A 22,054-nucleotide genomic window follows, 5' to 3' on the forward strand; every position below is an offset into this window, starting at 1 on the left:
TCACATTATATACATATATTGAATCATTATGTTATACACCTGAAATTAATATAATATTATGTATCAGTTATACCCAAATTTAAAAAACAAGTAAATTTAAGTTTTAACTATAAGAAAGTGTTCTTATCATAAAATTAATAACAGTAATAAGAGGGTGGGAAGAAACTTTAAGAAGTGATGCATATGTTTATGGCATAGATTATGGTTATGGTTTCCCGGGTGTATGTGTGTGTGCATGCTAAGTCACTTCAGTCACGTCAGACTCTTTGCGACCCCATGGACTGTGCCTGCCAGGCTCCTCTGTCCATGGGATTCTCCAGGCAAGAATACTGGAGTGGGTTGCCATTTCTTCCTCCAGGGGATATTCCTGACCCAGAGATCAAAGCCATGTCTCCTGTATTCACAGGCAGATTCTTTACCACTGAGCCACCAGGGAAGCCCTCCTGGGTACACACTTACCAACAAATTCATCAAGTTGGATACATAAATTATATACTTCTTTGTACTTCAACAAAATTTTTTAAAAAATTTAATCAATTACTTAAGAGAATTAAAACCATTCTTTGAACTGGAAGCATGAAGAATCTCTTTCTGAGGACTTTAAGAAGAATACTTCCTGTTTTAGTCAATAGCATTTCAACAAATTTCTTAGGGATCTTTCTTAAAACATTGTCAATAAAAGGTGACATTATCAGAAATAGAAAGGAAAGAAATGAAGGAAGAGAAGAAAGAAGCTATACTTATAACCACCAGGTACATATTAAACAAAAATTAAAACTATTAAAAATAAGGGTAAGGGCTGACCTTTGTATAATCTTTTTTGCTTGAGTTTCAGAAATATTTATACCCAGTGATTTCAAAACAGCAATTATTTCTGAAGTTTCTATTATTCCTTTAAAAAAGTGAAAATATGTCAAGTTAACAAATCTGAAACAATAACAAGGCAAAATATACTTATAAGGCAATAGCCTTTAAAAGTCCACATATTTTATAGGCCTATCATCCCACACTCAAAACCCAAAGCTTTAAAAGTTCTAAAAATTTAGACTTTTTGTATGGCACCAAAATTCACTATATGACAAAACCTACCTTAAGCTGATGTGAGGTTAATCTTAGTCAATTATTTTTCTAATCCAATACGGTTATTCATTTGTTTCACTGAAGAAATATTCATGTATATAATTGCACAGTGGTGCTCCAGACCCCACCTGGAGTATTATATCAGTTCACTTCAGTTCAGTCGCTCAGTTGTGTCTGACTCTTTGTGACCCCAAGGTCTGCAGCATGCCAGGCCTCCCTGTCCATCACCAACTGCTGGAGTTTACCCAAACTCATGTCCATTGAGTTGGTAATGCCATCTAACCATCTCATCCTCTGTCGTCCCCTTCTCCTCCTGCCATCAATCTTTCCCAGCATCAGGGTCTTTTCAAATGAGTCAGCTCTTCACAACAGGTGGCCAAAGTATTGGAATTTCAGCCTCAACATCAGTCCTTCCAATGAACATTCAGGACTGATTTCCTTTAGGATAGACTAGTTGGAACTCCTTGCAGTCCAAGGGACTCTCAAGAGTCTTCTCCAAAGAAGAGTATTATATAACATATCACATATGTGCTATATTTCTTTTCTAAAATCCAAATTCTAAACTTCTAATCATATCTGGTCCCAAGGGTTTCTAATCAGAGATTACAGATCTATAACAGATATTGATTATTGTACTTACTTGGAAAGAAAAAGCTAATTCTGAAGATCTGATTCAGGGGCATGAAAATAAGGCTACTCAACATTTTATAAGATAAGTTTTAAAAGAAATAGCCTACTTAAAATAAGATGGAACACCAAACTCTTTTTAACACAAGCATATCCGATGTTAAATAACTCAAAACTACTAATATATTTAATACAAGCCTATCACGCATTTCAATCTCACACTGCTAGATGTTCTGAAAGAAAAATTAAGTAGTCCATACTGTCCTCAAGCCCTAAACCACATATATAATCATGTCACTCCTCAAATGAAAAAAAAAATCTTTTAATTCTTCCCATGGAAACAAATAGTTGAGGACACCAAATATGAAAAAAATTATTTAAAAAATCAACTTTAGTGTCATCTAGATGAAAACTATATAATGTCAAAAAACTAACATAAATTCAGTCATAACTTATATTATACTTTACTAACCATAGCTGCATATGCATGCACTTAAAATATGCATAAGTAAAAAGAGTATACATATATATGAGATATATTATTTATGTAGCCTATAAACAAAGCCCAAATAGTCATACGTAGAAACTCTGATTCTTTACAATGACTCTGAGGCCCCTAGTGTGGAATTTACTGGTGGAATTTATACAGGGTGGAATTTACTGGCCTGCCTAGAAAGTTTTTTTCAAATGAGGAAGCTGAATCCTCTGTCTTATGCCATTATATCCCATTATAATTTTCAAACACTATACAATAATTTTTTAAAGTTTACTATTCAAATCACTATGCTAAATGTGAAAGAAGTCAAAGATTAATGAACCAACCACCCCAAGGAGTTTACCAGTTTGTATGCATGCACTAATTACTATAAAAATATATCACTCTGTGTTATTGTATGTCATAGAAGAGCTATGAATAATGTGCAGTGGAAAGACAAAGGAATGAAAAACAAGAGTCACAAATGAAGTACTATAAAAGGATAAGCAAGAGACCACCAAAGAAACAAAAGCATTTCAACAAAAGGTAAAGTATAAACATGGTAAACTTATTTGTTTAACAAAGATAGACTGGGAACTTACACATAGCAGTAGAAAGCAGGATAGCAGGTACTTTGGAGGGTGGTGGTGATTTGGAGAGGATACAAAATGGATCTTTCTGAGATGCTACTAATATTCTGCTTCTTTATCTGTATGTTGTTTTCATGTTGTATGTTTGCCTTGGAAAAATTTGTGAAGCTTTTGAAAGGTTGTTGTTGAATCACACGAAGACATGGGATTCTTGGCCCCCAGAGGAGAAGAATTCAATCCGGGGCCAGAGACGAGGCTCGATCTCTCAGAGCTTTTGTGTAATAAAGTTTTATTAAAGTATAAAGGACATAGAGAAAGCTTCTGACATAGGCTTCAGAAGGGGGCAGAAAGAGTACCCCCTTGCTAGTGTTAGCAATGAAGTTATATACTCTCCAATGAATCCAAAGAATGTCTGGAAGTTGTAAAGACCTCACCAGACCAACCCCCATAATTTACATTTTAAAATAACAGAATTAGCCAGAAGGCTTAATCCAGAGACTGTCCTCAGGCAGGATACATTATTGTTATATAATCCTAAGGAATGTAGAGAAGGAAAAGTTTGTCCTTTCTTCCTCCTTGAGAATTCCAGAGCCCTCTCTCCTTGGGGACCCCTAGACTCCTTATCAACCTACCTAGGAAATGACTCTCTCACTTTTACTTATAATGTATGCACTTGGCTATATATGTTATATATCAGTGAAATTTTCCCCAAAAAATAGTAATTTAGGGCCAAATTTGAAATGGCATTTTAACAAGCTATGTCTGACAATTTCTGCCTTTGTTCTCTCTGCAAAAAAAAAAAAAAAAAAACCTTTCTTCAGGATAGAAAGCCCAGGTATAGTCATGTACTTATGGTCAATTAATCTACAAAAAAGGAGGCAAGTATATACAGTGGAGAATTCAAGAATATACAATAGAGTCTCTTCAATAGTGGTACTGGGAAAACTGGATAGATACATTTAAAAGAATGAAATTAGAACATTTTTAATACCATACACAAAAACAAACTCAAAATAGATTAAACACCTAAATGTAAGGCTATAAAACTCCTAGAGGAAACAGTAAGCAGAATACTCTTTGACAAAAATCGCAGGAATAATGTTTTGGATCTGTCTCCTAGAGTAATGGAAGCAAAAGCAAAAATAAATAAATGAGACCTAATTAAACTTAAAAGTTTTGCACAGCCAAAGAAATCACAGAACAAAATGAAAAGACCACCTATGGACTAGGAGGAAATATTTGCAAATGATGCAACCAACAAGGGATTAATATCTAAAAACTACAAACAGCTCATACATCTCAATATTTTTTTAAAATAATAATAATAAGCAGGAGACATAAACTGACACTTCTCCAAAGAAGACATACAGGTTGCCATCAAGTATATGAAAAGATGCTCAACAACAGTAATTATTAAAGAAAAGAAAAATTACAGAAAGGTATCACCTCACAGCAGTCAGAATGGCTATCATTAAAAATCCAGAATAAAAAATGCTGAAGAGGACGTGGAGAAAAGGGAACCCTCCTAAACTACTGATGGGAATGTAAATTTGTGCAACCACTATGGAGAACAGTATGGCTGTTCCTTAAAAAGCTAAAAATAGAGTTACCACATGATCCCTACCGATCCCACTCCTGGGCCTATATCCAGAAAAGATGAAAACTCTAATTCGAAAAGATATATATACCCCAATGTTCACTCCAGCATTATTTACCACCATTACTTTACCAACAGCCAAGATATGGAAGCAACCTAAAAGTCCATTGATGGATAGATAAAGAATATTCCATATATACAATAGAATATTAGTCATAAGAAAACATGAAATATTGCCATTTGCAGCAACACAGATAGACCTAGAGATTATCATACTAAGTGAAGTAAGTCAGACAAAGACAAGTATCATATGATACCACTTATATGTGGAAGCTAAAAAAATGATTCAAATGAGCTTATTTACAAAACCGAAACAGACTCACAGATATAGAAAATAAATTTATGGTTATCCCAAAGGAAAAGGATGGGGTAGAAATAAATTAGAAGGCTGAGATTAACACATACACGCTAACTGTGTAGAGGACATAAACAACAAGGTCCTACATGTATAGAACTATATTCAATATCTTGTAATAACCTACAATGGAAAAGAATCTGAAAAAGAATAATATACAACTATATATATATATAAAGAACATATATAAGTAAATCAATTTGTTGTATACTTGAAACGAATACAACACTGTAAATCAACTATACTTAAACAAACAAACAAACAAAAAATGAAAACCCAGTGGAAGAGCAGAGATGAGTGGTACCATGTATTGACCTTCACATTAGGGTGGCAAACACTATGGTCTATGGGGAGCGGATATCTGTACAAATGGAGTAAATGCTACTAAACCCCACTGATTTTTACCATGTTGTAAAGTTACCATGGACGTGAGTCTGAGTGAACTCTGGGAGCTGGTGATGGACAGGGAGGCCTGGCGTGCTGCGATTCATGGGGTCACAAAGAGTCGGACACGACTGAGCGACTGAACTGAACTGAAAGTGGGTCATATGTTTCATTTTAAAGAAAACTGGGAAAACTGAATTTTTATATAAAATCTTCCAATTTTTATATGTTAAATAAAAAATAATTTCTTAAAAAAACTCCTTTCTTTCCAACTCTGTTTATATATTGACCCAGAAGAAAACTAAATTGTTCCTGAGCACAATTAAAGTCTCCCTCTATCACTTGTATAGCAATTATCATAGTCTAGCTTGTGTATGGCTATTCATTCTTTTTTTTTTACATTTAAATTTATTTATTTTACTTAGAGGCTAATTACTTTACAATATTGTATTGGTTTTGCCCCAAAACTGTCTGCTTCTGAAAATCTTTGTTAACACAGTTCCTAGTGCTCTAGCTCACATAACTGCTCAAAAATTCTCTGTTTCATTGACCTATAATTACATTAAGTAATTAATCCTTATGCAAAAGAAGTTAAAATTTCAAGCTATGATGTAGAGAAAAATTAGGTAATGTAATTCAGAATATAATCAATACCTATGGACTGAATGGGAGATTCAATGTTGTCTTTAATTATATACAGCAAGTGTTCACTGACAAAGATGGGCTTGAAATGGATTTGCTAGAGTAACAGTAGTTAGATGCATGGAGAGGAAGACTGTGACTATTCCAGTCCTGTAATTCCAGGGGGAAATGCAAACTATTCCACTTCTATACTACAGATTATTCTGCTAAGTTAACAAGCCATCTCAAATTTTACTGGTTTAATAAGAATGTATTTGATAATAGTATGCAATCAGAATTTGGTTCAACACATTGGTTCTTCTGCTGATTTTACCTGGGTCACTCATGTGAATTCAGTGATCTAGAGGTTTGACCATAGCTGAAAATCCAAGATGGCTTCACTCACATGTCTTTTACATCAGATGGAAATGTAGCACAGATGGAAATGAAATAGGCCACCCTAATGGCAGAAAGTGAATAGGAAGGTGAAGGTGAAAGAGGAAGGTGAAAGAGGAGAGTGAAAAAGCTGGCTTAAAACTCAACATTCAAAAAACTAAGATCATGGCATCTGGTCCCATAACTTCAAGACAAAAAGATGGGGAAAAATGGAAACTGGCAGACTTTATTTTCTTGGGCCTCAAAATCACTGCAAATGATAACTGCAGCCATGAAATTAAAAGACACTTGCTCCTTGGAAGAAAAGCTATGACAAACCTAGATAGTGTATTAAAAAACTGAGACAAAGGTCCATCTAGTCAAAGCTATGGTTTATCCAGTAGTCATGTACGGATGTGAGAGTTGGACCACTAAGAAAGCCAAGCACTGAAGAATTGATGCTTTTGAACTGTAGCATTGGAGAAGACTCTTGAGAGTCCCTAGGACAGCAAGGAGATCCAACCAGTCCATTCTAAAGGAAATTAGATATGGCCAGACAGTTTCATGGCAGTAAAGTTGACTTTATAGTACCAATAAAAGCACCTTGCAAAAAATAAAAAAATAAAATAAAGGAAATCAGTCCTGAATATTCCAAGGACTGATGTTGAAGCTGAAGCTCCAATACTTTGGCCACCTGATGCAAAAAGCCAACTCACTGGAAAAGATCCTGATGCTGGGAAAGATTGAGGGCAGGGGGAGAAGGAGACGACAGAGGATGGGATGGTTGAATGGCATCACCCACTCAATAGACATGAATTTGAGCAAACTCCAGGAGATAGTGAAAGTGAAGGAAGCCTGTCATGCTGAAGTCCATGGGGTTGCAAAGAGTGGGACATGACTCAGGGACTAAACAACAATAATGGTCCTAATGGTTGAAGCAAGTCAAATGGCCAAGCCCAGGTCAATGTGGCTCAGGGTTACACAAAGGCATAAACCCTGTAGATGAGGTTCACTGAAATACCAAATGTATTACTTAGCATTACTGTTCTCATACGTAAAAGGTAGCTGCTATGAGGACTGCATGAGACAAAAATAAGATACAGAAGATAAAGCAGCTAAAACAGGCATGGCAGATGGTAAAGTACAAAAATTTCTAGTTTCTTTCCCACCATTTTCCCAATCTAAAAAAAAAAAAAAAAAACTCCTTCCAAAAAAGAACCTTAATGATGAAATTATGTCTAAGAATTACTTCATTTCACATATTTATGACCACACTCCAAGGACATTCTGGCTCCGCAGAAGTAGGGACTCAGATACTTCTTGAGAGAAGTTAAGCAGATCAGTTCACATTGGGCCTTGAATGCTTCCAGCTAGTGAATTTGATAGTATAGTACACCAGCCCACAAGCATCCTCTTGCCTCCATTGATTGGCATAAGGCCTGGAAACCCTCCTGGGACACAGAAAATGCAGTGGTAAAAATTGAATCCTACTATTAGTGTTTTATACACATTAATATGTGATGAACTGGGAGAGTCTCAACAATATTGTCAGGAAGGACAAGAAGGGAAAAGATATCATGTACAGAGCCAGATCCAATAATAGGATTTGGGGGGAAAGATTGGCTCCACAGTCAACGATGCACAACAGGTGTACACCCGTGGCGGATTCATGTGGATGTATGGCAAAACCAATACAATATTGTAAAGTAATTAGCCTCCAATTAAAATAAATAAATTTAAATTTTTTAAAAAAAGGAGAAAAAAAAAAAAAGAAATTACCTTAACCCAGCCAATCTAGAAACACTCTGGGAGAAAGTAGCAGCATGTTCATATGAATTTAAAAAGCTGTACTTTGAGGCCCAAAATATGCTGCATTGGACAATTTCTGATTAAGCAAATAAGAGGGAGGACTGTATTTGTTTCCTTGGGCAGTTGTAATAAAGGACCACAATCTGGGTAGCTTAAATAGGAATTTAAGCCAAAAGTGATTATTGGCCAAAATATTGGCCAAAATATGGCCAAAAAATGATGAAGGCCAAAAGTCTGTAAAACCAAGGTGTTGGCAGGGCCATGCTCCTTTGGAAGATGCTATGGAAGGATCTGTTCTGTATTTATCTCCTAGTGTCTGGTAGTCTCAGGTATTTCTTGGCTTACAGACACATCACTCCAAGCCTGACTCCATTATCAAATGGCTACTTCATATTATCTCCCTCTGTGCATGTCTGTCCCTGTATCCAAATTTCCCCTTTATGTGACACCTGTCCTATTGGGCTTCCCTGGTGGCTCAGACAGTAAATCTGCCTGTAATGCAGGAGATCTGGGTTTGATCCCTGGGTCAGGAAGATCCCCTGGAGAAGGGACAGGCTACCCACTCCAGTATTCTTGGGCTTCCCTGGTGGCTCAGACAGTAAAGAATCTGCCTGCAATGCAGGAGATCTGGGTTTGATCCCTGTGTTGGGAAGATCCTCTGGAGAAGTGCATGGCTACCCACTCCAGTATTCTTGCCTGGAGAATTCCATGGACAGAGGGTATTGGGCATACCCTAATGACCTCATTTTTCTTGGTTACTTCTATAAAGACCTATTTCCAAATAAGATCACAGTCTGAGATCTGGGGGGTTAGGACTTCAACTTATCTTTTAGGGTACACAATTCACTCCATTGGAGAAGGAAATGGCAACTTACTCCCGTATTCTTGCCTGGGAAAACCTATGGACAGAGGAACCTGAGGGGCTACAGTCCATGGGGTCACAAAAAGTCGAATACAAATTAGTAACTAAACAACAACAAATTCAATCTGTAATAGAGGAGGTATTCCCATTCATAACCACAAAAAGCATCATGGCCAAGGTAAATTGTCTGAGCTTTACAGAAGTGTGGTCGCTGAGGAGGCAGCAATGATGACACAAAGCAGGCGCCTCAATCAGAACAGGGCCTCTGCAGGTCTGCTAGGGCCTGCACTCTGCAATGCAGGTGGGCGGCAGCTCTGGTAGCCACAGTAGAGCTTCACACCTACTGTCACGGCTCAGATGCTAAAAACAAAAGAAGCCAGTAGGAATTCAGACAAGAGCTCTTCCAGAATGGTGCCACTTCAGGACTTGCCTGTGATGTTCCAGTTTGACCAGTCAAGGCAGAAATTAAAAGATCTATATTGCTATATCATTACATTACTTTGGATGGCCATCTAGCCTCAAAAAGAGTATTTTCTATTATTACCAAGAGCTGTAAGCACTGATTTTCAGAGACGATAGTAATACATTTTTTACTAGGGGTTTCCTACTTTCACTGATTATGATACAGTGCATTTTCAGCTTACAAATGACGATCATGGTGGTAATCATCAATAATGCAGTGAAATTCCAGAAGAGCACAAGAATAGAACTATCAGTCTTAGATCAACAGCAAATGATGACCAGGTCTAATTCATAGATATGAATGAGTAGTACTTCTAAAGCTTCTGGATACTATTTAAGTAGGAGGGCCCACAAAGGCCTAAACTTTCTCCTGGAAGGTAAATGGAAGCTTGAAACCTATGGTTTGGATATTAAGGGAAATACAACCACTTCTGTGCTTATAGGTCACTAAAGCTTGTAATATTCAGGTTACACTTTGTCTTACAAAGAATTCATCAGTGAAATCCTTAAAACATCTTTTCTGGTATACTTAGGATTTTTCAATTAAAAAATTCGACTTCACAAAATTTTTAAATTAATATGTTTCATAAATAAAGTATACTTAATTTCTAATTACCCATGATGAATTAGCCATATGTGAATGCAGAAATGGTATTCTACTTTTACATTTAGTCTCTTTGATTTAAGGATTTGTAACAAAATATGAGTATTCCTTTCCTCTGCAAATCAGCATGGATATTGATTGTATGTATAAAAGACTGGAAACATTCTAAATGTTTAAAAATATGGGATTGATTAGATACATCTACTCACCAACTGAATATTTCAAAGTCATTAAAAACTGTGCTTGCAAAGAACATTAAATGAAGTGAAATGCTTACACTGACATTAAACAAAAAAAGTAGGACATCAAACTATACATATAGTGTGACCACAATTTCACTTAAAGAGAAAAAGACCAAGAAAGAGATAGAAACAAAAAGTCTAAAAGGAAATATAAAAATATATTAAAATGTTAAGCCTGATCTCTAGACAGCAAGGTCACAGGTAACTGTTTCTTTCTATCTGTTATCTCTCTGTGTTAACTAACTTTCCTACAACTGAAATATTTTCAAAGTCAGCTAGAAAACAACAAATGTTAATGATTTTAATCACCATGATACTTTTAGCTCATATATTGCAAAAAAGTGAAGAGGTCTACTTATTAAGCCAAGAAATTTTAAATTCAGAAGACAAAAAACAATTTTATTAAAGATATGACTAACCCCACAGAAATTTTAATACTAATAAATATCATTCACATATTACTCTTAGAAATTAAAAAATTACCACAAGACAAGTAATAGATATAATTGAGTATTTGATAGTGGGAGTAAGTTAAAAGCTAGTAAAAACATCCTTTAGTATTCACAGTTATTATTCATGTTAATCTAACTGTGGATAAAACACACACACACACCATCATTATTTTTGTCCAGACTATTAAATGCCAGCGTCATTTTTCTCTCGTGGTCTTTAACGTAGCGCATAAAATCTTCAAAGTTCAATCCAGAATCAGCATTGGTATCTACAGTTTTATAAATATCCTATAAGAAAGAAGAAACTCATTACAGAGATATATAGCAAGTAAAGCTACTATACCATGTTAACATTGGCACATTTCACTCATACTAATTACGATTTCTACCCACATTCATTGTCCTAGTTTTTCAGTCACAGCTACAAAGTTAAATACATTCGGTGATTTTTAATTTGTTCAATACTGAAGTCAAAACTCATTTCAAATAATTATGAGTCGTACATGTAAGTAAGTGTTTACTTAAGGTAAAAAATGAATGCCATATACCTTGAGGGAATAAAGATAGTAAGTAAGGTATATAGTCTTTGCGATCAGAGACCTCATACTCCATTAAACTCAATGGGATAAAATATGTGAGATTCCAATATGACCCACAGATTATGATTTGAGATGTAGCTTTATGAAGAGTATATGTTCAAACCTCACTAAGGTGCTCTGCTTTTTTGAACAAAAAATGAATAATTTTAAAATGCATTATCATATATATTTCTAGGAGTTTCCTATCTCAAAGGCATAGATCATGTCTTATTCATCTTTGTACCATAAATGCCCAGCATAGAGTATGGCATACCAAGGTCCTTAATCTACATTTGTTGAATTAATATTGTGAACTGGGCAATGCACTATGCGGTAGGGATTAAAAGACAGGAAGATGCAGTCTCTGCCCTGAAGGAAATTACAGACTAGTAGAGACCATTCACATAATAAAAGAGAATTTGTTAGGTGATGTGATGGGAATGTATTCAAGGTACAGTGGAGTGTGGGAGGATTCAGGAGAGTCTTCACAGAGGGAGAGGACTTGAACTGAGAACTACAAAGAATAATTGGCATTAGCTGGGCAGACCAATGGGACAGGGCATTCCAAGAATATGTGACAGTATTTGTAAGCAAGCAGAACATATATTAGTTAGAAAAAATACAGTAATGATGATAATGATAACAGCTAATATTTATTGAGCACTTCCTTTTAAGCACTTTATATATACAATCTCATTTAATCATTATAACAACCCTAAATAGTTCTAATTTGCTAAGGACAAAATGCAAGGGAGAAAAGTAGGAGATAAGGTAGGCAGGGGAGAGATCATGAGAACTTACATGTCACAAAATGGATTCCAAATTAATTCTGTAGGTAGTATTTCCCAGTAAGTGGGATGATATATGGGGCTTACATGGAAACAATATTAACATTAAATCACAGTGAGAAAATTATTCATATTTAATTATCTTCCAACCCTCCTGATTACATCATTGAGAATATCTGTTTGGAGCCAATATGTCTCAGTACTTCCCAACTTTAAAAAAGTCCAAGAATAGTAGCAACCCCTTCCCCACCTTCTGCACTTTCAGTTGTTGTTCAGTCACTAAGTCATGTCCCACGCTCTGCAGTCCCATGGACTGCAGCACGCCAGGCTCCTCTGTCCTCCACTATCTCCTGGAGTTTGCTCAAATTCATGTCCATTGAGTCAGTGATGCTACTGAACCAGCTTATCTTCTGCTGCCGCTTTCTCCTTGTGCCTTCAATCTTCCCCGGCATCAAGGTCTTTTCCAATGAGTTGGCTCTTTGCATCAGGTGGCCGAAGTATTTGAGGTATCAGTCCTTCCAATGAATATTCAGGGTTGATTTCCTTTAGGATAGACTGGTTTAGTCTCCTTGCAGTCTAAGGGAATCTCAACAGTCTTGTCCAGCACCATAATTTGAAAGCATCAATCCTTCAGTGTTCAGTCTTCTTTGTGGTTCAACTGCCATATCTGTACATGACTACTGGAAAAACCATAGCTTTGACTATATGCACCTTTGTCAGCAAAGTGATTTCTCTGCTTATTAAAACATTGTCTAGGTTTGTCATAGCTTTCCTTCCAAGGAGCAAGTGTCTTAATTTCATGGCCGCAGTCACCATCCACAGGGATTTTGGAGCCCAAGAAAATAAAATCTGTCACTGTTTCTACTTTTTTCCCTTCTATTTGCCATGAAGTGATGACACGGGGTGCCATGAGCTTAGCTTTTTTAATGTTAAGTTTCAAGCCGGCTTTTTCACTCTCCTCTTTCACCCTCATCAAGAAGCTCTTTAGTTCCTCTTCACTTTCTGCCATTAGAGTGGCATCATCTGCATATCTGAGGTTATTGATATTTTTCAACTTTGTTACACATGGTCACCCATAGTCTGAAAATATTAAGTGAAAAATTCCAGAAATAATAAGGTTTAGATTAAGCACCGTTCTGAGTAGTGTGATGAAATCTCATTCCATCAGGTTCCATCCTGACCAGGATGTGAATTATCCCTTTGCCCAGATATCCCACTCCTTATTCACTTACTAGCCATCAATCTAGATTATCATGTTGCCTGTCATAGTATCACAGTTCTTGGGTTCGAATAACACTTACTTTACTTTTGGCCCCAAAACACAAGAGTGGTAATGCTGAAAATTTGGATATGTCCAAGAGAAGCCATAAAATTCTTCCTTTAAGTAAAAATGGGAAAGTTCTTGACTGATAAGGAAGAAAAAAAACTGTATACTGAGGTTGCCAAGATCTACAGTATGAATGAATTTTCTATCAGTAAAATTGTGAAGAAGGAAAAAGAAATTCACGCCAGTTTTGCTGTCACACCTCAAACCACAAAAGTTATGGCCACAGAATGTGGTAAGTGCTTAGTTAAGACAGAAAAAGCATTAAATTGTACAGTACAATATTCTGAGAGAAAGACCATATTAATAACTTTATTTGACATTATTTAATTATACTCGATTTACAATATTGTGTTAGTTTCACGTATGTAGCTTTAGATACTTTTCCATTAGAGGTATTACAGGATATTAAATACAGATCCTGTGCTAAATAAATAAATCCTGTTTATCTGTTTTATATATAATGGTATGTAACTATTAATCCCATCAGTTCAGTTCAGTTCAGTCGCTCAGTCATGTCCGACTCTTTGCGATCCCATGAATCGCAACATGCCAGGCCCCCCTGTCCATCACCATCTCCCGGAGTTCACTTAGACTCACGTCCATCGAGTCAGCGATGCCATCCAGCCATCTCATCCTCTGTCATCCCCTTCTCCTCCTGCCCCCAATCCCTCCAAGCATCAGAGTCTTTTCCAATGAGTCAACTCTTTGCATGAGGTGGCCAAAGTACTGGAGTTTCAGCTTTAGCATCATTCCTTCCGAAGAAATCCCAGGGCTGATCTCCTTCAGAATGGTCTGGTTGGATCTCCTTGCAGTCCAAGGGACTCTCAAGAGTCTTCTCCAACACCCCAGTTCAAAAGCATCAATTCTTTGTCACTCAGCTTTCTTCACAATTCAACTCTCACATCCATACATGACCACTGGAAAAACCATAGCCTTGACTAGATGGACCTTTGTTGGAAAAGTAATGTTTCTGCTTTTCAATATGCTGTCTAGGTTGGTCATAACTTTTCTTCCAAGGAGTAAGCATCTTTTACATGGCTGCAGTCACCATCTGCAGTGATTTTGGAGCCCAAAAAAATAAAGTCTGACACTGTTTCCACTGTTTCCCCATCTATTTCCCATCAAGTGATGGGACCAGATGCCATGATCTTCGTTTTCTGCATGTTGAGTTTTAAGCCAACTTTTTCACTCTCCTCTTTCACCTTCATCAAGAGGCTTTTTAGTTCCTCTTCACTTTCTGCCATAAGGGTGGTGTCATCTGCATATCTGAAGTTATTGATATTTCTCCCGGCAATCTTGATTCCAGCTTGTGCTTCTTCCAGCCCAGCATTTCTCATGATGTACTCTGCATATAAGTTAAATAAGCAGGGTGACAATATACAGCCTTGATGTACTCCTTTTCCTATTTGGAACCAGTCTGTTCCATGTCCAGTTCTAACTGTTGCTTCCTGACCTGCATACAAATTTCTCAAAAGGCAGGTCAGGTGGTCTGGTATTCACATCTCTTTCAGAATTTTCCAGTTTATTGTGATCCACACAGTCAAAGGCTTTAATCCCATACTCCTAATCTATCCACCCCCGCCCCCGAATTTTCCCCTTTGGTAGCCATAAGTTTGTTTTCTGTCTGTGAGTCTGCTTCTGTTTTCCAAATAAGTTCACCTGTATTATTATTTTTAGATTCCATATATAAGTGATACCACATAATATTTGTTTTTTTCTCTGCCTTGACTTACTTCACTTAGTATGATGATCTCTAGGTCCATCTGTGCTGTCCTCAGTTGCTCAGTTGTGTCCAACTCTTTAGCAACCTCATGGATGTAGCCCACCAGGCTCCTCTGTCCATGGGATTTCCCAGGCAAGAATACTGGAGTGGGTTGCTATTTCCTCCTCCAGGGGATCTTTCCAACCCAGGGATCAAATCCGCATCTTCTGCTTTTCCTGCACTGCAGGCGGATTCTTTACCATTGAGACATGGGGAAGCCCATGGTCCATCTATGTTGTTGCAAATGGCGTATTTCATTCATTTTGTGTTTGAGTAATATTCCATTATATATGTACCATATCCTCTTTATCCATTCATCTGTTGATTGACACTAAGGTTACTTCCATGTTCTAGCTTTTGTAAATAGTTCTTCCATGAATACCGAGGTGCATATGTCTTTTCAAATTAGAGTTTTTGTCTTTCCCAGATATATGCCCTGGAGTGGGGTTGCTGGATCATATCATAACTCTATTTTTAGTTTTTTAAGGAAACGTTGTACTGTTCTATATAGTAGTCCACCAATTTAACAGTGTAGGATGGTTCCCTTTTCTCCACACTCTTTCCAGTATTTATTATTTATAGACTTTTTGATGATAGTCATTCTGACTGGTATGAGGTGATACCTTATTATAGCTTTGATTTGCATCTCTCTTAGCAGGGCTTCCCTGGTGGCTCAGGTGGTAAAGAATCCACCTGCAATGCAGGAGACCTGGTTCGATCCCTGGCTTGGGAAGATCCCCTGGAGGAGGGCATGGCAACCTACTCCAGTATTCTTGCCTGGAGAATCCTCATGGACAGAGGAACCCAGCAGGCTACAGTCTGTGGGGTCACAAAAAGTTGGACATGACTGAGCGACTAAGCACAATAATTAACAATCGCATTCTCATAACTTTTATTACAGTATATTGTTATAATTGTTCTATATTTTATTATTGAAAAAGTGAAAAAAAAAAAGAAAAAGTGAAAGTGCTGGTCGCTCAGTTGTATGATTCTGGTGCATATTTTATGTTCATTTCAGACCAGGGAAATGATATTAGACAAAAAGCAAATTCAAACCATTTTCTTATTAAGAGTTCAAAATGAGTCATAAGGCAGCAGAAACAACTTGCAACATCAACAATGCATTTGGCCCAGGAATTGCTAATGAACATACAGCGCAGTGGTGGTTCAAGAAGTTTGCAAAGGAGATGAGAGCCTTAAAGATGAGGAACACAGTGGCTGGCCATTGGAAGTTGACAGTGACCAACTGAGAGGATCATTGAAGCTCATCTTCTTACAACTACATGAGAAGTTACCGAAGAACTCAATGTCAACTATTTGTTGGTTGTTCAGCATTTGAAGCAGAAAAAAAAAAAAAAAAAAACTGTATAATCCAGCACAGCTTTCCTCATCAGAGAAGGATATAATATAGGGACCAAGGCCCCAGCTTGGAGTGCTCTCTGTGTTGTACCCCGCTCCTGATGTCTAGCATGTCTATCATAGCATCCTGGTCCTCACACATTCCTCAGAGATACAACCAACAACAAGGTACACACCTACATGAAATTGCTCGAGGTTACGAACTTCCTCCATCTTGACAAATCCCTTAGTTAAAATCAGTCTTCACCTTATAAGACCTCTTAGCAGACCTCTTGGTCCTATGTAATAACTCCCTCCTTGAGATATTTGACTCACATTGGCTCCCAAGAGCTCACACACTCCTGATTTCCTTTCACTTTATTAAGTGCTGCTTTTCAGAGTTGTACACTGGCTCTTCCTGATCTCAAAATGTTGCAGTGATCCAGTGCTCAGTCCTCAGACCACTTCTCTATATACACCTTCTAGGGGATCTCATCCAATATTAAAGCTTTGCATATATAATGCTGATGATATACATCTCTAACCCTGATATCTCCTCAGAGATTCAGGCTCAAATACAAAACTACTATTAGATATATCCACTTGGATGTTTAAAAGAAACCTCCAATGTCCACACTAAGAACTCTTTATTAACCACTTATCCTACCTCACTACTCTCTAATTCTGCCTGATTTTAGCAAACAGCTAAAAATGGATAAAACCATTATCCATTCATTTTTTCAAATTGAAAATACTGGAGTCATTCTTGACTTCCTCTTATACCTCACAGTACAAATCCAATTAACCAATGAATCCTATCAGCATGACTTTCAAAATTTATCACTGTAGTATATTCTATAGTGCACTGCCCACCAATCCCCCTCAGGACTGACAGTAGCTGTCAGTATTAATAGACAGCTCTCAGTTGAGTCCCTCCCTTTATGTCACCCTGGGCTGAAAAGATTCACCTTGCCTAAAGTCATTCCCTAGGAGCAACCCACGTTCAATAAATGGGGGAGGGGGTGAAGGAGGCAGGGGACAGGTAACAAAGGCCTGGTCTTCCTGCCTCAAGACAGGACAACTCTTTTTTTTTTAATATTTATTTGTTTCTTTATTTGGCTGCGAGAGATCTTTGATCTTTTAGACTCTCTAGTTGCAGTGCACAGGCTTAGTTGCTCCACAGCATGTAGGATCTTAGTTTCCTGACCAGGGATCAAACCCACAGTCCCCACACTGCATGGTGGATTCATAACCACTGGGCTACCAGGAAAGCCCCAAGATACGACAATTTTTAAGGGCCTATGTAATAACTCCCTCCTTGAGATATTTGACTCACATTGGCTCCCAAGGAACTCTTAAGATTCAGAGTTCCTCTTGAATTGTCTGAAACCTCTGTTGTAATTCCATCACAGTTCAACTTTTCCTTCTGTCCAGTCCTGCTTCCACCAGCCCTCTCAGGTACTGTCCCTAGGAGCACATCCCAATAAACTTCTCAAGAATGAATCTGAGTAGTAGAGGCAGTTCTCATGGAATACAACCTATGGCAGCTGGTACCACAAATGGTCTTAGGAAGCTGACTGCACATGAAACACCATCTCTGGTGGTAGATGATTAACTGGGATGGGAAGAGAATGCACTGGTTAATTATAAAAACTATATAATTGGATGGATGTTGATGGAAGCATCACTGCACTAGAGAAAAACAATGAAAGGCTGAGAATAATACAGTGCCAAAAATGGGGTATATACATACCATGGAATATTAATCAGTCTTAAAAAGGAAAGATTCTAACATATGCTACAACATGGAGGGAAGTGAAGTGAAGTGAAAGTCACTCAGTTGTGTCCAACTCTTTGCGACCCCACAGATTATACAGTCCATGGAATTCTGTAGGCCACAATACTGGAGTGGGTAGCTGTTCCCTTTTCCAGGGGATCTTCCCAACCCAGGAATCAAATCCAGGTCTCCCGCTTTGCAGGCAGATTCTTTACCAGCTGAGCCACCAGGGAACATACGTGGATGGATGGTGAGGATATTATCCTAAGTGAAGTCAGTCAGTCACACAAAGACAAACACTGTATGATTCCACTTCCATGAGATACACAGAGTCGTCAGAATCATAGGGACAAAAATAGAATGGTGACTTTCAAGGCCAGGAAGAAGGAAGGAATGAGGAGTTACTGTTTAATGGGTATAGAGTTTCCATTTTAAAGGTGAAAGAGTTCCTGAGATGGATAGTGGTGATAACTGCATAAATGAATATTATTATTAAGTGCATTTAATATAATTAAATATTAAATGTATTCAATATAAAAATTAAATACAAACACGGAGAAAGCTAGTGGAAGTGATGGAATTCCAGTTGAGCTATTTCAAATCCTAAAAGATGATGCTGTGAAAGTGCTGCACTCAATATGTCAGCAAAGTTGGAAAATTCAGCAGTGGCCACAGGACTGGAAAAGGTCAGTTTTCATTCCAATCCCAAAGAAAGGCAATGCCAAAGAGTGCTCAAACTACCGCACAGTTGCACTCATCTCACATGCTAGTAAAGTAATGCTCAAAATTCTCCAAGCCAGGCTTTAGCAATACATGAACCGTGGACTTCCAGATGTTCAGCTGGATTTAGAAAAGGCAGAGGAAGCAGAGATCAAATTGCCAACATTCGCTGGATCATGGAAAAAGCAAGAGAGTTCCAGAAAAACATCTATTTCTGCTTTATTGACTATGCCAGAGCCTTTGACTGTGTGGATCACAATAAACTATGGAAAATTCTGAAAGAGATGAGAATACCAGACCACCTGACCTGCCTCTGGAGAAACCTGTATGCAGGTCAGGCAGCAACAGTTAGAACTGGACATGGAACAACAGACTGGTTCCATGGACTGGAAAAGGAGTACATCAAGGCTGTACATTGTCACCCTGCTTATTTAACTTATATGCAGAGTACATCATGAGAAACGCTGGACTGGAGGAAGCACAGGCTGGAATCAAGATTGCTGGGAGAAATATCAATAACCTCAGATATGCAGATGACACCACCCTCGTGGCAGAAAGCGAAGAACTAAAGAGCCTCTTGATGAAAGCAAAAGAGGAAAGTGAAAAAGTTGGCTTAAAGCTCAACATCAGAAAACTAAGATCGTGGCATCTGGTCCCATCACTTCATGGCAAATAGATGGGGAAACAGTGGAAACATTGAGTGACTTTATTTTGGGGGGCTCCAAAATCACTGCAGATGGTGACTGCAGCCATGAAATTAAAAGATGCTTACTCCTTGGAAGAAAAGTTATGGCCAACCTAGAGAGTATATAAAAAAGCAGAGACATTACTTTGTCAACAAAGGTCTGTCTAGTCAAGGCTATGTTTTTTTCAGTAGTCATGTATGGATGTGAGAGTTGGACTAGAAGGAAAGCTGAGTGCCAAAGAATGGATGCTTTTGAACTGTGGTGTTGGAGAAGACTCTTGAGAGTCCCTTGGACTGCAAGGAGATCCAACCAGTCCATCCTAAAGGAGATCAGTCCTGGGTGTTCATTGGAAGGACTGATGTTGAAGCTGAAACTCCAATACTTTGACCACCTGATGTGAAGAGCTGACTCATTTGAAATAACCCTGATGCTGGGAAAGATTGAGGACAGGAGGAGAAGGGGATGACAGAGGATGAGATGGTTAGATGGCATCACCGACTCAATGGACATGAGTTTGGGTGAACTCAGGCAGTTGGTGATGGACAGGGAGGCCTGGTGTGCACGGCTCATGGGGTCTCAAAGAGTCGGACACAACTGAGCGACTGAACTGAACTGAATATAAAAATGTATTTTATACCCATTTGAATGCAGAGTTCCAAAGAACCGCAAAGACAGATAAGAAAGCTTTCCTCAGCGATTGATGCACAATGCAAAGTAACAGAGGAAAACAATGGAATGGGAAAGACTAGAGATCTCGTCAAGAAAATTATAGCTACCAAGGGAACATTTCATACAAAGATGGGCACAATAAAGGACAGAAATGGTATGGACCTAACAGAAGCAGAAGATATTAAGAAGAGGTGGCAAGAATACACAGAACTATACAAAAAAGATCTTCATGACCCAGATAACCACGATGGTATCGAAGAGGAAAAAAAATTTACATAGCCTTCTGCTCATTCTGCCTCTGTAACTCAGTTTGCTCCTTACAAAGTCTGGATCACATAGGTCATGTAATCTCAGAAAGTGGGGACTTACAATACTAGGAACTGGAGCTTATCTCACTCACCCTTGTCCTACTCTGCAATTGCCCAGCCCCTGCAAACCTGCTTAAACATTTCCTGTCCCTGTAAAGGTCAGGCATCCCCTTCCTGTCTTGACTGCTGTTCCTGCGCTCATGAAATCCCTTAGTTTAAACCAGGCTATTAGCAGCTAACGTTGCCCACTATAGTCTGTCTATAAAAACTCTGTAACCCCTTCGTTCGGGGCTCAGAGCTTGGAGTGTTAACTCCCCTGGGCCTGCAGGCATAATAAACCTGAGTTCTCCAACTTTCTGAGTGTGCTGCTTGGTTTCTCAGTTACTGGTTTCTGCAACAATGTGATCACTCACCTACAGCCAGACATTCTGGAATGCAAAGTTAAGTGGGCCTTAGAAAGCATCACTACAAACAAAGTTAGTGGACGTGATAGAATTCCACTTGAGCTATTTCAAATCCTAAAAGATGATGCTGTGAAAGTGCTGCACTCAATATGCCAGCAAATTTGTAAAACTCAGCAGTGGCCACAGGACTAGAAAAGGTAGATTTTCATTCCAATCCCAAAGAAAGGAAATTGCACTCACCTCACATGCTAGCAAAGTAATCGTCAAAATCCTCCAAATCAGGCTTGAACAGTACGTGAATTGCGAACTTCCAGATGTTCAAGCTGGATTTAGTAAAGGCAGAGGAACCAGAGATCAAATTGCCAATATCAATTGGATCATAGAAAAAGCAAGAGAGCTCCAGAAAAACATCTACTTCTGCTTCACTGACTACGCCAAAGCCTTTGACTGTGTGGATCACAACAAAATGTGGAAAATTCTTAAAGAGATGGGAATATCAGACCACCTTACCTGCCTCCTGAGAAATCTGTATGCAGGTCAAGAAGCAACAGTTAGAACTCAACATAGAAAAACAGACTGGTTCCAAATGGGGAAAGGAGTACATCAAGGCTGCATATTGTCACCCTGTTTATTTAACATATGCAAAGTACATCATATGAAATGCCAGGCTGGATGAAACACAAGCTAGAATCAAGACTGTCGGGAGAAATATCAATAACCTCAGTTATGCAGATGACATCACCCTATTGCAGAAAGTGAAGAAGAACTAAAGAGCCTCTTAATGAAAGTGAAAGATGAGAGTGAAAACGTTGGCTTGAAATTCAACATTCAGAAAACTGAGATCATGGCATCTGGTCCCATCACTTCATGGCAAATAGATGGGGAAACAATGGAAACAGTGAGAAACTTTATTTTTGGGGGGCTCCAAAATCACTGCAGATGGTGACTGCAGCCACAGAATTAAAAGACGCTTGTTCCTTGGAATAAAAGCTATGACCAACCTAGACAGCATATTTAAAAGCAGAGACATTACTTTCCCAACAAAGGTCTAGTCAAAGTTATAGTTTTTCCAGTAGTATGTATGGATGTGAGAATTGGACTG

General features: G+C 38.2%; 1 protein-coding gene across 2 annotated transcripts in view; it reads right to left on the bottom strand.

Annotated features, from left to right (window-relative positions):
* LOC147375952 (mitochondrial adenyl nucleotide antiporter SLC25A24-like) overlaps positions 1–22,054 on the bottom strand; it is a 92,643-nt gene that overhangs the window by 65,263 nt on the left and 5,326 nt on the right. Inside the window, exons 2-3 of one of the 2 annotated variants that reach the window (XM_086391516.1) lie at positions 10,757–10,883; positions 805–892 (exon numbers count right to left, since the gene is read on the bottom strand). In XM_086391516.1, the coding sequence (XP_086247642.1) occupies positions 805–892; positions 10,757–10,883 (215 nt within the window). Of the gene's footprint in view, positions 1–804; positions 893–10,755; positions 10,884–22,054 lie in introns of those variants that run through there. The other variant, XR_015160594.1, reaches the window with a different exon arrangement.

The sequence above is a fragment of the Bos grunniens genome, chromosome 3 (genome assembly GCF_055505025.1).
Source record: "Bos grunniens cultivar Pamir isolate PY7600 chromosome 3, Bosgru_T2T1.0, whole genome shotgun sequence".
Lineage (NCBI taxonomy): Eukaryota > Metazoa > Chordata > Mammalia > Artiodactyla > Bovidae > Bos > Bos grunniens.